The following is a 14,331-nucleotide window of genomic DNA, read 5'->3' on the forward strand; positions in this document are numbered from 1 at the left end:
GCGAAGCACAATAAATATGCATGCCCTGACTACTGCAGAGGCCGTTTCACCGTAAACGCTGCAAAGCCTATGCAGAAGTCAGAATGACCATGCAGCGCCTTTAAGCTCCCAGACCTCCAATCCACTTCCACGGTCCAGATACCATCTGTCAGGATGGGCTAATCTGAAAGGGGACACTATAAAACCACACCACTTCGATACAGCTACAACCGGAAGTTACTTTTCGTAGCAGGTTGGGAGATCATTTTCGCTAACCCTTTCCCTAACCTTAACCTAATTCCCCTTACCTGCTACGTTAATTCTCCTAACCTTCTGTGTAACTTCTCCTAACCTGCTATGAAAAAGTCACAGTATCAAAGTGGCATGTTTTTAGGGAATCTCAATCTGAAAGGGTGGTGTTTATGCCCACACACCATAAGGTGGTACCTGGCTGCAGGTGCGCAACTTATAATTCATTTTTTCATCTAGTCGGATAAACACTCTAAACAGCCTACCCGACCGCTCGGAGGCGTCTGCACACAGTTGCCTCGTTTTGTATCACATTCCAATGATCAAACTGGGGAGGACAAAAATGCAATTACAAAATTTGAGGGGGATGGGGGGGACATGTCCCCCCCCCCCCCGTCCCCAGTGGAAGTTGCACCCCTGCCTGGCTGGGACAAACACTAGTATGGCCCCATGGTTCTTCTGAGAGACAGAATCCAGCTGGACTAAAGAGAAGGAGAAACCGAACGGAGACAGAGAAAGACATCCTTAGGTAATCACTTCCCTGTGTGCAATATGGAATTGCACTGGTTATATCAATTTGGTAGCAGGATAAGAGTCTAATAGACTATAATGCTGATCATGCAATCTAAAAGATAAAAAATCTATCTTGTAATCACAAATTGTTATCCGACTGTGGAATTCCATCATCAAGAATCAAAAATCACAAAACTCACTAATCGTGACTATTGTTTTCTCATGTAGGCCTAGTTGAAATTAACTGTTTGTAGAGCTGCCAGACAAAAATGCTTGAATGTGCCAAAAAACAAACTCCTAGGCCTAAAAGTAAGAAAATAGGTCGTTTGACAACGGGGCGTGACCATTGTGGTGGTAGGATGCCCGCTGTTAGGTGGGGTCAAACGGTCACCCCCTGATTGAATCCATTCTCTTTTGAAACAATTCATTGACAATCCGAAAGTGGTCATATCGTCGAAGACACATTTTTGAGTGTTTATTTATACATTTCAGAATAACTGGGCTAAACCAGTCACAAAGGCCTAATAATGCAATTTATGTAATGTAAGCTTGTGTTCTAAAATAGGGATTCTCGTCATCATCCCGAAAACTCACTCATGTCGCGCTGTCAAACTGCCCATGGTTGTCACGATGGATGTTTTTGGCGATCCTGATTGGACGACACAACTAAATCTTCTAATTAAATCTCTGAGCCTGGATGCTGATTTGTGCGGGAGATTGCTCCTCACAGAAAGAATCCTGGTGAGATGAGTGGACAGGATGGCAACTCTACCGGTGGACTGCAGCTGAATACTCCTAAAAGGACACATTAGGTGAGCGTCCCGTCTTTATCATCTTCCCGACCTTTGTTATGTCTGTTTGTGTATTATATGTAGGCTACTACAATTAGGGTGATGCTATTTAAAACCCTCGGTCACTCACGGGTCACAGACCACCGTTCTTCGGTAATAAACCGGTCCATCTGGAGTTGCAGGCACTTAATTGTTACAATCAAGATAAGGCATCACTCTAAAGTGGTTTGAAACAAACGGTGCGCTGTTCGCCCAGTTGAAACTGTTGTACTTATTGGCTCTTCTAATCACCTCAGAGCATCTGGTTGGGACAACCTTGCCATTCTTGCTTGCGTAATTGGTAAATCTGTAGGATGCTTTGGATTCATGGTTTGTTGATAAATGTGTGATCAAGGTTGCCATGATGATCAAGCCCACAGGGCACAGACGTCAATTCAACGTCTATTCCACGTTCGTTCAACGTGGAAACGACGCTGATTCAACCAGTGTTTTTTTATTTTATTGTATGGTGAGTTTAACATTGCTGAGGTTCCTCCCAGTCTTGCATGGCATGTGTCACCATTCATAATATGTTGCACAGCAAGGCCCCTAACTTTAAAATATAGCATAATCCTTACTTCAAATAAGATTTTATAAACTGGGTTGTTCAAGCCCTGAATGCTGACAGCTGTGATATATCAGACCTTATACCATGGGTATGACAAAACATTTATTTGTACTGCTCTAATTATGTTGGTAACCAGTTTATAATAGCAACAAGGCACCTCTGGGGTTTGTGATATGGCCAATATACCACGTCTAAAGGCTGTGTCCAGGCACTCCACGTTGTGTTGTGCTAAGAACAGCTCTTAGCTGTGAATATTGGCCATTACTCTGGAATATTACTCTGGGATGAAGTAAAGAGTAGTTTGTTCCATGATAACTAACTTGTATGTGCTCTGATGGCATTACATAAAGACAAATGGGATTTGATTAGTAATGTAATCCGGAGAGGTTTGACTCGACTGCCTCTGTCTCACACACCATCTGGTCTGAATTGTCTGGCTGTGTCTAGTGGAGGTTATTGTCAGTGGCTGTGTCCCAGCAGGTGGTGTGATGTGAGGGGATGCCCCTGGTCAAGAGGAGCATAGATCCCCGGCACCTCTGCCGCGGGGCGCTGCCCAAGGGGATTGGCAGTGAGCTGGAGTGCGTCACCAACAACAGTCTGTCTGCCATCATACGTCAGCTCAGCAGTCTAAGTAAGACACACCTTCCACACAGTCACCCCCCCTGTTATGTACATGAAGTAATCACCTATCTTTTAACCAGATGTATGCATCTATGCTCCAGAATGGTGACCTATACACCCTCATCCCTGTTACACTGGAAAACTGAACAACTTATGCAAATAAATTTACTTTGCATTTAATGATTGGAATCGATTTGGTAAAATACATGTTGATATTGACAGGTGTGTACGTTGTAGTGTGGGGAGGGATAGAGAGAATTAGAGGATGAGACATCTGGCCCATACATATCCATATTACTGTGTGTCTGTGTGGGGCGGGATTGTATAAAGTCACTGGAGATTAGAGCTTACTGTAGAGCTTAGTTTCACAGAAGCAAATAAAGGAGAGAGGGAGGGACAGAGAGAGCGAATCGAGACAGATTTCACAATCACTTGCTCTTGTCTCAGCGTTGTTTGACAATTCTCAATCATTTGGCTGGTTGTCTGAATCTCCATCACTAAATTGCTCCGTCTGTTTAACTTTACCTCAATTTACAGTTGAAGTCGGAAGTTTAAATACACCTTAGCCAAATACATTTAAATTAATTTTTTCACAATTCCTGACATTTAATCCTCATACAAAATTCCCTGTCTTAGGTCAGTTAGAATCACCACTTTATTTTAAGTATGTGAAATGTCAGAATATTAGTAGAGAATAATTTATTTCAGCTTTTATTTCTTTCATCACATTCCCCGTTGGTCAGTAGTTTACATGCACTCAATTAGTATTTGGTAGCATTGCCTTTAAATTGTTTAACTTGGGTTAAATGTATCGGGATTGAGGTCAGGGCTTTGTGATGGCCACTCCAATACCTTGACTTTGTTGTCCTTAAGCCATTTTGCAACAACTTTGGAAGTATGCTAGGGGTCATTGTTCATTTGGAAGACCCATTTGCGACCAAGCTTTAACTTCCTGGCTGATGTCTTGAGATGTTGCTTCAATATATCCACATAATTTTCCTCCCTCATGATGCCAACTATTTTGTGAAGTGCACCAGTCCCTCCTGCAGCAAAGCACCCCCACAACATGATGCTGCCACCCCCATGCTTCACAGTTGAGATGGTGTTCTTCAGCTTGCAAGCCTCCCCCTTTTTCCTCCAAACATAACGATGGTCATTATGGCCAAACAGTTCTATTTTTGTTTCATCAGACCAGAGGACTTTTCTCCAAAAAGTATGATCTTTGTCCCCATGTGCAGTTGCAAACCGTAGTGGCTTTTTATGGCGGTTTTGGAGCAGTTGCTTCTTCCTTGCTGAGCGGCCTTTCAGGTTATGTCGATATAGGACTCGTTTTACTGTGGATATGGATACTTTTGTACCTGTTTCCTCCAGCATTTTCACAAGGTCTTTTGCTGTTCTGGGATTGATTTGCACTTTTCGCACCGAAATATGTTCATCTCTAGGAAACAGAAAGCATCTCCTTCCTGAGCGGTATAACGGCTGCGTGGTCCCATGGTGTTTATACTTGCGTATTATTGTTTGTACAGATGAACGTGGTACCTTCAGGCGTTTGGAAATTGCTCCCAAGAATGAACCAGACTTGTGGAGGTCTACAATTTTTTTTTCTGAGGCCTTGGCTGATTTCGCCATGATGTCAAGCAAAGAGGCACTGAGTTTGAAGGTAGGCCTTGAAATACATCCACAGGTACCCCTCCAATTGACTCAGGCTAATTGACATCATTTATCAGAAGCTTCATGACATAATTTTCTGGAAATTTCCAAGCTGTTTAAAGGTACAGTCAACTTAGTGTATGTAAACTTCTGACCCACTGGAATTGTAATACAGTGAAATAATCTGTAAACAATTGTTGGAAAAATTACTTGTCATGCGCAAAGTAGATGTCCTAACCGACTTGCTAAAATTATAGTTTGTTAACAAGAAATTTGTGGAGTGGTTGAAAAACACTTAGGTTGGAGTCATTAAAACTCGTATGTAAACTTCCGACTTCAACTGTATCTCTTTGCTCTTTTCTGTGTAGTATGAAGTGTACTTCTCCATTCATCTTGTCCGACCAGTTGGACACGGTGAAAGTCTGTAGTAATGACTCCTCTCTGTCCTCAGGTAAACATGCAGAGGATGTCTTTGGAGAGTTGTTTAGTGAGGCTAACACCTTTTACCTGCGTGCAAACGGTCTCCAAGACCGCATCGACCGCTTGGCCGTCAAGGTCACCCAGCTGGATTCCACTGTGGAAGAAGGTCAGTTGGGGTCAGGGGATAAGGGTAAAAAATGAATCTCTAATGTTGAATGAGAATAACCAAGTCATTAGTTATCCTCCAAATTTTATTTGTCACATACACATGGTTAGCAGATGTTAATGCGAGTGTAGCGAAATGCTTGTGCTTCTAGTTCCGACAATGCAGTAATAACCAACGAGTAATCTAACCTAAAAATTCCACAACTACCTTATACACACAAAGGAATTAAATAATATGTACATAAAAATATGAATGAGCGATGGTACAGAACGGCATAGGCAAGATGCAGTAGATGGTATCGAGTACAGTATATACAGATGAGTAATGTAGGGTATGTAAACATTATATGAAGTGGCATTTTTTTAAGTGGCTAGTGATACATTTTTTACATTATTAAAGTGAGCTGGAGTTGAGTCAGTATGTTGGCAGCAGCCACTCAATGTTAGTAGTGGCTGTTTAACAGTCTGATGGCCTTGAGATAGAAGCTGTTTTTCAGTCTCTCGGTCCCTGCGTTGATGCACTTGTACTGACCTCGCCTTCTGGATGAAAGCAGGGTGAACAGGCAGTGGCTCGGGTGGTTGTTGTCCTTGATGATCTTTATGGCCTTCCTGTGACATTGGGTGGTGTGGGTGTCCTGGAGGGCAGGTAGTTTGCCCCCGGTGATGCGTTGTGTAGATCTCACTACCCTCTGGAGAGCCTTACGGTTGTGGGCGGAGCAGTTGCTGTACCGGACGGTGATACAGCCCGACAGGATGTTCTCGATTGTGCATCTGTAAAAGTTTGTGTGCTTTTGGTGATAAGCCGAATTTCTTCAGCCTCCTGAGGTTGAAGAGGCGCTGCTGCGCCTTCTTCACCACACTGTCTGTGTGGGTGGACCAATTCAGTTTGTCTGTTATGTGTACGCCGAGGAACTTAACTTTCGACCCTCTCCACTACTGTCCCGTCGATGTGGATAGGGGGGTGCTCCCTCTGCTGTTTCCTGAAGTCCACGATCATCTCCTTTGTTTTGTTGACGTTGAGTGTGAGGTTATTTTCCTGACACCACACTCCGAGGGCCCTCGCCTCCTCCCTGTAGGCCGTCTCGTCGTTGTTGGTAATCAAGCCTACCACTGTAGTGTCGTCTGCAAACATGATTGAGTTGGAGGCATGCATGGCCACGCAGTCGTGGGTGAACAGGGAGTACAGGAGAGGGCTCAGAATGCACCCTTGTGGGGCTCCATTGTTGAGGATCAGCGGGGTGGAGATGTTGTTACCTACCTTCACCACCCGGGGGCAGCCCGTCAGGAAGTCCAGTACCCGCCCCCACAGGGTGGGGTCGAGACCCAGGGTCTCGAGCTTGATGACGAGTTTGGAGGGTACTATGGTTAACACCTTTAAATGTTTTACGTCGGCTGGAGTGACGGACGTTCCGCAGGTTTTGGTAGCGGGCCGTGTCAGTGGCACTATTGTCCTCAAAGCGAGCAAAGAAGTTGTTTAGTCTGTCTGGGAGCAAGACATCCTGGTCCGCGACGGGGCTGGTTTTCTTTTTGTAATCCGTGATTGACTGTAGACCCTGCCACATACCTCTCGTGTCTGAGCTGTTGAATTGCGACTTTACTTTGTCTCTATACTGACGCTTAGCTAGTTTGATTGCCTTGTGGAGGGAATAGCTACACTGTATTCGGTTATGTTTCCGGTCACCTTGCCCTGATTAAAAGCAGTGGTTCGCGCTTTCAGTTTAGCGTGAATGCTGCCATCAATCCACGGTTTCTGGTTGGGGAATGTTTTAATAAACGCTGTGGGTACAACATCACCGATGCACTTGCTAATAAACTCGCTCACCGAATCAGCGTATTCGTCAATGTTTGACGCAATGCGGAACATATCCCAGTCCACGTGATCGAAGCAATCTTGAAGCGTGGAATCAGATTGGTCGGACCAGCGTTGAACAGACCTGAGTGCGGGAGCTTCCTGTTTTAGTTTCTGTCTATAGGCTGGAAGCAACAAAATGGAGTCGTGGTCAGCTTTTCCGAAAGGAGGGCAGGGGAGGGCCTTATATGCGTTGCGGAAGTTAGAATAACAATGATCCAGGGTTTTACCAGCCCTGGTTGCACAATCGATACGCTGATAGAATTTAGGGAGTCTTGTTTTCAGATTAGCCTTGTTAAAATCCTCAGCTACAATGAATGCAGCCTCGGGATATGTGGTTTACATAGAGTGAAATTAAGTTCGTTCAGGGCCATCTATGTGTCTGCTTGGGGGTGAATATATGCGGCTGTGATTATAATCGAAGGGAATTCTCTTGGTAGATAATGCGGTCGGCATTTGATTGTGAGGAATTCTAAGTCAGGTGAACAGAAGGACTTGAGTTCCTGTATGTTGTTATGATCACACCACGTCTCGTTAATCATAAGGCATACACCCCCGCCCTTCTTCTTACCAGAAAGATGCTTGTTTCTGTCGGCGAGATGCGTGAAGAAACCAGCTGGCTGTACCGACGCCGATAGCGTGTCTCGTGAGCCATGTTTCCGTGAAACAAAGAACGTTACAGTCTCTTATGTCTCTCTGGAATGCTACCCTTGCTTGGATTTCATCTACCTTGTTGTCAAGAGACTGGACATTGGTGAGTAGTATGCTCGGGAGCGGTGCGCGATGTGCCCGTCTCCGGAGCCTGACCAGAAGACCGCTGCCTGACAGAAGATCGTCTGCCCCTTTTACGGCGTTGTTGTTTTGGTTCGCCGGCTGGGATCCGATCCATTGTCCTGGGTGGTGGGCAAAACAGAGGATCCGCTTCGGGAAATTTATATTCCTGGTCGTAATGTTGGTGAGTTGACGTTGCTCTTATATCCAATAGTTCCTCCCGACTGTATGTAATAAACCTAAGATTACCTGGGGTAACAATGTAAGAAATGACACGTAAAAAAACTAAATACTGCATAGTTTCCTAGCAACGCGAAGCGAGGTGGCCATCTCTGTTGGCGCCGGAATAATGGACCCGTCCTCCTTGTCTCTGGTTCTGCATGGCCCATAATGTTTATTATTTTCTATCTCAGTATCTTCTAATTGCTTACCTTTCTATCAATCTCACATTCTCTGTTTTGATCTCCAGTCTCTCTGCAGGACATCAACATGAGGAAGGCATTTAAGAGTTCCACAGTCCAGGACCAGCAGGTGGTGTCCAATAGCAGCACGTCCAACCCTGTGGCAGAGATGTACAACACCAGCGACAAGCCTCCTCCTCTCAGCATCCTCTCTGCCTACAGGTTCACTGTGTGGATGCATCACAATCACCAGACGAGCTTTAACCTCAAGGTCGTGACGAATAGCTAACTAGTCTCTGTTTTGACACAGAGATGACCACACTGATGGGATGAAGTTCTACACAGACCCGTCCTACTTCTTTGACCTGTGGAGAGAGAAGATGCTGCAGGACACGGAGGACAAGAGAAAGGAGAGAAGAAGACAACGGGTGAAAGACTCTTAATATCACACTTTTAAAAAAAAGACTCTTGTATTTTGCTTCTGAACAGCTCATTTCTTCTGAGCAACTTGTGTATACAATATCCTGTATAACTCCACACCTATTTGCAAAATGACCTCTCTCTCTCTCTCTCTCTCTCAGGAGCAGAAGCGATGTGTTGACAGCACACTTCAGCGTGAGGTGAAGAAGGTTCGTAAAGCCCGAAACCGCCGTCACGAGTGGAACATGATGGCGTTCGACAAAGAGCTCCGCCCAGACCATCGCCACCCTCACTCTCTCCACCGGGGGGTGTCGTCTGAGGGCTCCCTCTCCCCGGAGAGCAGGTCAGTGGTTCCATCCCCCACTAGGACTATATTCATCTCTCCTGAGCAAAGGATTCCTTCACCGTTTGTTTTTCAAATGGCATATTAAAATGTTATCAGTGTAGAGTTAATTATGACTTTTTGTTGTCTAGATATGATCTGCCAGACTACCCAACTGCTCCAGGCCTTCCCCATGCTACATCCAACCACACCCTGGCTCACCCCTACCAGCCTGCAGACATCCATGAGTCTGTAGAGCATGAGTACCACAGCATCGGAGTCGGCTACAGAGAAGGGACTCTCAACCACACACAGTACCCCAACCCTCTGCATCACCCCACTGAGAGAATGAATGGCACTATAACGCTTCCACCTGCAGACTACAGGTATTGTTACTGTAACAATAAGGAATCTGTAATATAGATTAGTGAATCTGATTTGTTTATACTAATTGTTACCTCAAATGTAGAGTTCTAAAACTGAACATCTTCTTTCTCTCAGTATAATGGAGTACTATGCCAGTTCTGGACCACCACCTCCTCCTCCCCCAGCCCCTCTTATCCCATCTGCACAGACAGCCTTTGGCTCTCCCATGGTGTCCCCCACCCCCCTTACTGGATCCTCAGGCTGTTGTCCCCCAATGCTATCTCCCCCAGGACCCCATATGATTCCACCTCCCCCAGGTCCTCCACCACCACCAGTCCCTCCCGCTCCCCCCCAAGTGGCAGGACTCGGTGATTGGAAGAGACAGGACACCCAGCCTGTCACTGGTACACGAAGTGACCTTCTGTCAGCTATTCGCATGGGTAAGTTTAGCTGTACTTAGATGTTTACCATTCTTCTGGAGACAGCAGAGGTAAAAAAATATATACAAAGAAGTATTTGCACAGAAGTTCATGTTTAGACTGTGTGACTGGGTTTGTGTTGCTCAGGTATCCAGCTGAAGAAGGGGCAGGAGCAGCAGGAGCAGCAGGCCAAGCGGGAGCCTGTGGGGAACGACGTGGCCACCATCCTGTCCCGACGCATCGCAGTGGACTACAGCGACTCAGAGGACGACTCCGAACTGGAGGACAACGACTGGTCAGACTGACCCTGACACCGCCCCCACACGGTGACCAAACACCATGGACACATCTCTCCTCCAGCCCAACTATCCCACAACGGATATGATGTGGTACAGCTGTACAGATGAATGAGAGTCTCATATGCGGTCAGGGACACTGTTTTTACAGACCGATGACCATATTATGGTTCATAGTGATTAGTGGGCATAGGCTGAGGACACAGTTTCATTTTAGTTTTAGCCATTTTGTCCAGTAGGTGAATGAACTTAATTTTAAGGCAAATTAGTTTCCTGATGAACTGAGATTCAGCTGAAATCACTCAAAGGTATGTGGACCAAATAACCAAGTGGTGAATTTCCCCCTTTTCCTACTGTACCTACAGAGCTGTCTGAGCTCTTTTACTCAGACACCAACATGATCATTTCATCTAAATAAATCACCAACACTGTACTCTCAATGTCACTAATCATAATTTATATGATTTTATCTGAATTTGTCATCTTCTTTTGCTTACTCCAATGTCTGTGCCACGACCTGTGTCAATGTGTACACTCCTGATAAGACAATTACCGTGTAGGCTACTTATTGTCTTATGCCCTTAAATGTTAACGTCAATAAAATTCCAACATACTTAGCTGATCTTCATGTGACTTCTCATCACCTCTGAACTGTCTCTTAGTCGACCATTAGAAAGATGAGGTTCTCGCTGAAGCATATGAGACCGTCTCTGAACAGACATTCCAGCTCGACTGTGTTTAAAATGGGATGGAGTATAACCAATGACACACATTAGGAATGGCTTGTCAATTCCTCGTCAAATGTATTCTAGAGATATATTTGAGATGATATGCAAGCTGACCCGAGTGGCACTGTGCTCATGTTTAATTCACCTTATACTGAACAAAAATATAAACAACAAATGTTAGTTCATATGGCAACTTAAATTCATTAGGCCCTAATCTATGGATTTCACGTGACTGGGAATGCAGATATGCATCTGTTTGTCACATACCTTAAACAAGGTAGGGGCGTGGATCTGAAAACCAGTCAGTATCTGGTGTGACCACCCTTTGCCTCATGCAGCGTGACATCTCCTTTGCATAGAGTTGATCAGGTTGATTGTGGCCTGTTGTCCCACTTCTTCAATGGCTGTGCGAAGTTTGCTGGATATTGGCAGGAACTGGAACATGTTGTCATATGTGGATCCAGAGCATCCCAAACATGCTCAATGGGTAACCATGTCTGGTGAAAATGGAAGTACTGGGACATTTTCAGCTTCCAGGATTTGTGTACAGATCCTTGCGACATGGGGCTGTGCATTATGCTGAAACATGAGGTGATGGCAGGGGATGAATGGCATGACAATGGGCCTCAATCTCATCACGGTACCTCTGTGCATTCAAATTGCCATAGATAAAATGCAATTGTGTTTGTTGTCCACAGCTTATGCCTGCCTGCCCATACCATAACCCCACCACGGGACACTCTGTTCACAACGACATCAGCAAACTGCTTGCCATACATGCTTTCTGCCATCTCCCTGATACAGTTCAAAGTGGGATTCATCCAGCATGCCAGTGGCCATCAAAAGGTGAGCATTTGCCCACTAAAGTTGTTTACGACGCAGAACTGCAGTCAGGTAAAGACCCTGGTGAAGATGACGAGCACACAGATGAGCTTTCCTGAGACGGTTTCTGACAGTTCTTTGGTAGTGCAAACCCACAGTTTCATTAGCAGCCTGGGTTGCTGGTCTCTGATGATCCCGTAGGTTGAAGAAGTCGGATGTGGAGGTCCTGGGCTGTCATGGTTAAGTGCAGTCTGCGGTTGTGAGGCCGGTTGGACATACTGCCAAATTCTCTAATACGATGTTGAAGGTGACATATGGTAGAGAAATTAACATAACATTATTTGACAACAGCTCTGGTGGACATTCTTGCAGTCAGCATGCCAATTGCACTCTCCCTCAACTTGAGACATCGGTGGCATTGTGTGATAAAACTGCACATTTTAGAGTCGTGTTTTATTGTCCCCAGCACAAGGTGCACCTGTATATTGATCATGCTGTTTAATCAGCTTCTTGATATGCCACACCTGATAGGTGGATGGACTATCTTGACAAAGGAGAAACGCTCAGTAACAGGGATGTAAACAAATTTGGGCACAAAATTTGAGAGAAATAAGCTTTTTGTGCATGGACAATTTCTGGGATATTTTATTTTGTATTTTTGTTCAGTGTAGATTGATTCATTCTTAATGTTGGGATTAAGATATGAATGATAGATTTCTCGCTATCAACAAACTGCAAATGTTTATCATGCTGAAATGTTATGACAACTGTAACTATCAGGGAAGAATCCACTCTATATGATGACTCCTAAATAGTTATGTACTTGAAGAGAGGAAACCATTTCCTGTATCATTCGGAATGGGATTGCCCACTGCTGAAGGTACTCTGTATCTTTACTGCTGCCAGACTGAACAGGTAAACAAAGAGACACAATTTAGGTCAGGAGTAGACATGAATGAAGAGTGACAGTGTGAGTAGAAGACCTCAAGTAGACTGCAGACTAGTCAAGGACTTCATACAGCGTGAGCTGTCTAATGTACTGACTGTATGGACAGGCTCCTATGACTGAATGACACCTGTGCATGAATTCTATATGAGGCGTCAGTAGGGTTGCACATTTTGGGGAATATTCAGAGGTGGAAACCTTCCGTGGGAATTAACAGGAATATGGGAATTAACGGAAATATGCAAATTAATCATTTAAATGTAGCTGTTTTTTGCACTGGATATATTTACTGTATCATATGGAGACAAACTTTTTACCTTATCATAAGTAGACATAATTGCAAATGATTAAATCCTTCCAATAGAAAAACAATTGTTACGAATTGAACTTTAATTAAATGAGTTGACTCTAAACGACAAAAGGGAATATTGAATGATCCCCAATTATCCATCACATCTCCCAAAAACTTTTTCAACATACATCTGTAAAATGCTAGTTTCTAGACTAAAGGTTTGGTTGTCTTCCTGTCAGGATTCTGTGTCTTCTCCCTGGACCTCCTCATTGTCCACCTCTTGAACATCAGACTGACCTCATCTTCACTGTCACTTTCCAATCTTGTTGAGGATGGCTCGTTGTCAGGCTCAAAAAGCCTCATTTGCCCCGATGGCCACCAATTTTTCAACCCTTGTATTGGTCAGCATGTTACATGCTTTGGTGTGTGTGTTCCCAAGCAAGGACCAGTTGCCCTCTGAGGAGGCTGGTGTTGGTGGGATTTGGAGGATGATGGAGGCAACAGGGGAAAGAGCCTCAGATCCAGAAAGTCCCTTCCACCAGGTGGCTGATGAGATATGTTGGGACGACTGCCATATTGCATCTCCATCCCAAAGCCCTTGCTTGAAAGTGCACTTCGCCAGACTGCCAAGAACCTTACCCTCATCCAGGCCAAGGTAGCGAGACACGGTAGTGATGACACCACAGGCCTTGTTGATCTCTGCACCAGACAGGATGCACTTGCCAGCATACTTGGGGTTCTGCTTCAGGCAGAAGTCTTCACGCTTTTGATGTATTTCAGAACAGCAGTTTCCTCTGCATGAAGCAACAGTGAAGTGGACAGGGCAGTACGGATTTCTTCTCTTACATCTGCAAGCAGTCTGAACATCAGACAGGATGGCATTGTCGCCCTCAATCCATGCAATGGCTACTGCTATAGGTTTCAGGAGTTTCAGGCTGCTTACCACTCTCTCCCAAAATACATCATCCAGGAGGATCCTCTTGATGGGGCTGTCCATATCGGCAGACTGATATGGCCATTTCTTGGAGAGACTCCTTCCCCTCCAGGAGACTGTCAAACATGATGACAACACCACCCCAACGGGTGTTGCTGGGCAGCTTCAATGTGGTGCTCTTATTCTTCTCACTTTGCTTGGTGAGGTAGATTGCTGCTATAACTTGATGACCCTTCACATACCTAACCATTTCCTTGGCTCTCTTGTAGAGTGTATCCATTGTTTTCAGTGCCATGATGTCCTTGAGGAGCAGATTCAATGCATGATGTGAGGGTAGGACTCCTCCACTTTAGACCAAGCAGCCTTCATGTTTACAGCATTGTCTGTCACCAGTGCAAATACCTTCTGTGGTCCAAGGTCATTGACTGCCTTCAGCTCATCTGCAATGTAGAGACCGGTGTGTTTGTTGTCCCTTGTGTCTGTGCTCTTGTAGAATACTGGTTGAGGGGTGGAGATGTAGCTAATTATTCCTTGCCCACGAACATTCGACCACCCATCAGAGATGATTGCAATACAGTCTGCTTTCTCTATGATTTGCTTGACCTTCACTTGAACTCTGTTGAAATCTGCATCCAGCAAATGAGTAGATAAAGCATGTCTGGTTGGAGGGGTGTTTGCTGGGCGAAGAACATTCAGAAATCTCTTCCAATACACATTCCTGTGAGCATCAGAGGTGAACCAGTTGCATACACAGCTTGAGCAAGTCATTC

General features: G+C 44.9%; 1 protein-coding gene across 2 annotated transcripts; it reads left to right on the top strand.

Annotated features, from left to right (window-relative positions):
* The first annotated feature begins 1,439 nt into the window (after positions 1-1,439).
* Positions 1,440-10,456, top strand: LOC139551812 (actin-binding protein WASF3-like). Of its 2 annotated transcripts, none has more exons than XM_071363169.1 (9): positions 1,440-1,553; positions 2,620-2,770; positions 4,862-4,996; positions 8,085-8,238; positions 8,327-8,444; positions 8,598-8,779; positions 8,911-9,144; positions 9,260-9,564; positions 9,691-10,456. In XM_071363169.1, exons 2-9 carry the CDS (start codon positions 2,638-2,640, stop codon positions 9,846-9,848), a joined length of 1,419 nt encoding a protein of 472 aa, XP_071219270.1. In that variant the 5' UTR covers positions 1,440-1,553; positions 2,620-2,637; the 3' UTR covers positions 9,849-10,456. The 2 variants fall into 2 exon arrangements, with proteins under 2 accessions (XP_071219270.1, XP_071219271.1); XM_071363170.1 differs by having other exon boundaries at positions 1,451-1,553; positions 2,617-2,770.
* Positions 10,457-14,331: the final 3,875 nt, after the last annotated feature.

This window comes from Salvelinus alpinus, chromosome 24 (genome assembly GCF_045679555.1).
Source record: "Salvelinus alpinus chromosome 24, SLU_Salpinus.1, whole genome shotgun sequence".
Classification (NCBI taxonomy): Eukaryota; Metazoa; Chordata; class Actinopteri; order Salmoniformes; family Salmonidae; genus Salvelinus; species Salvelinus alpinus.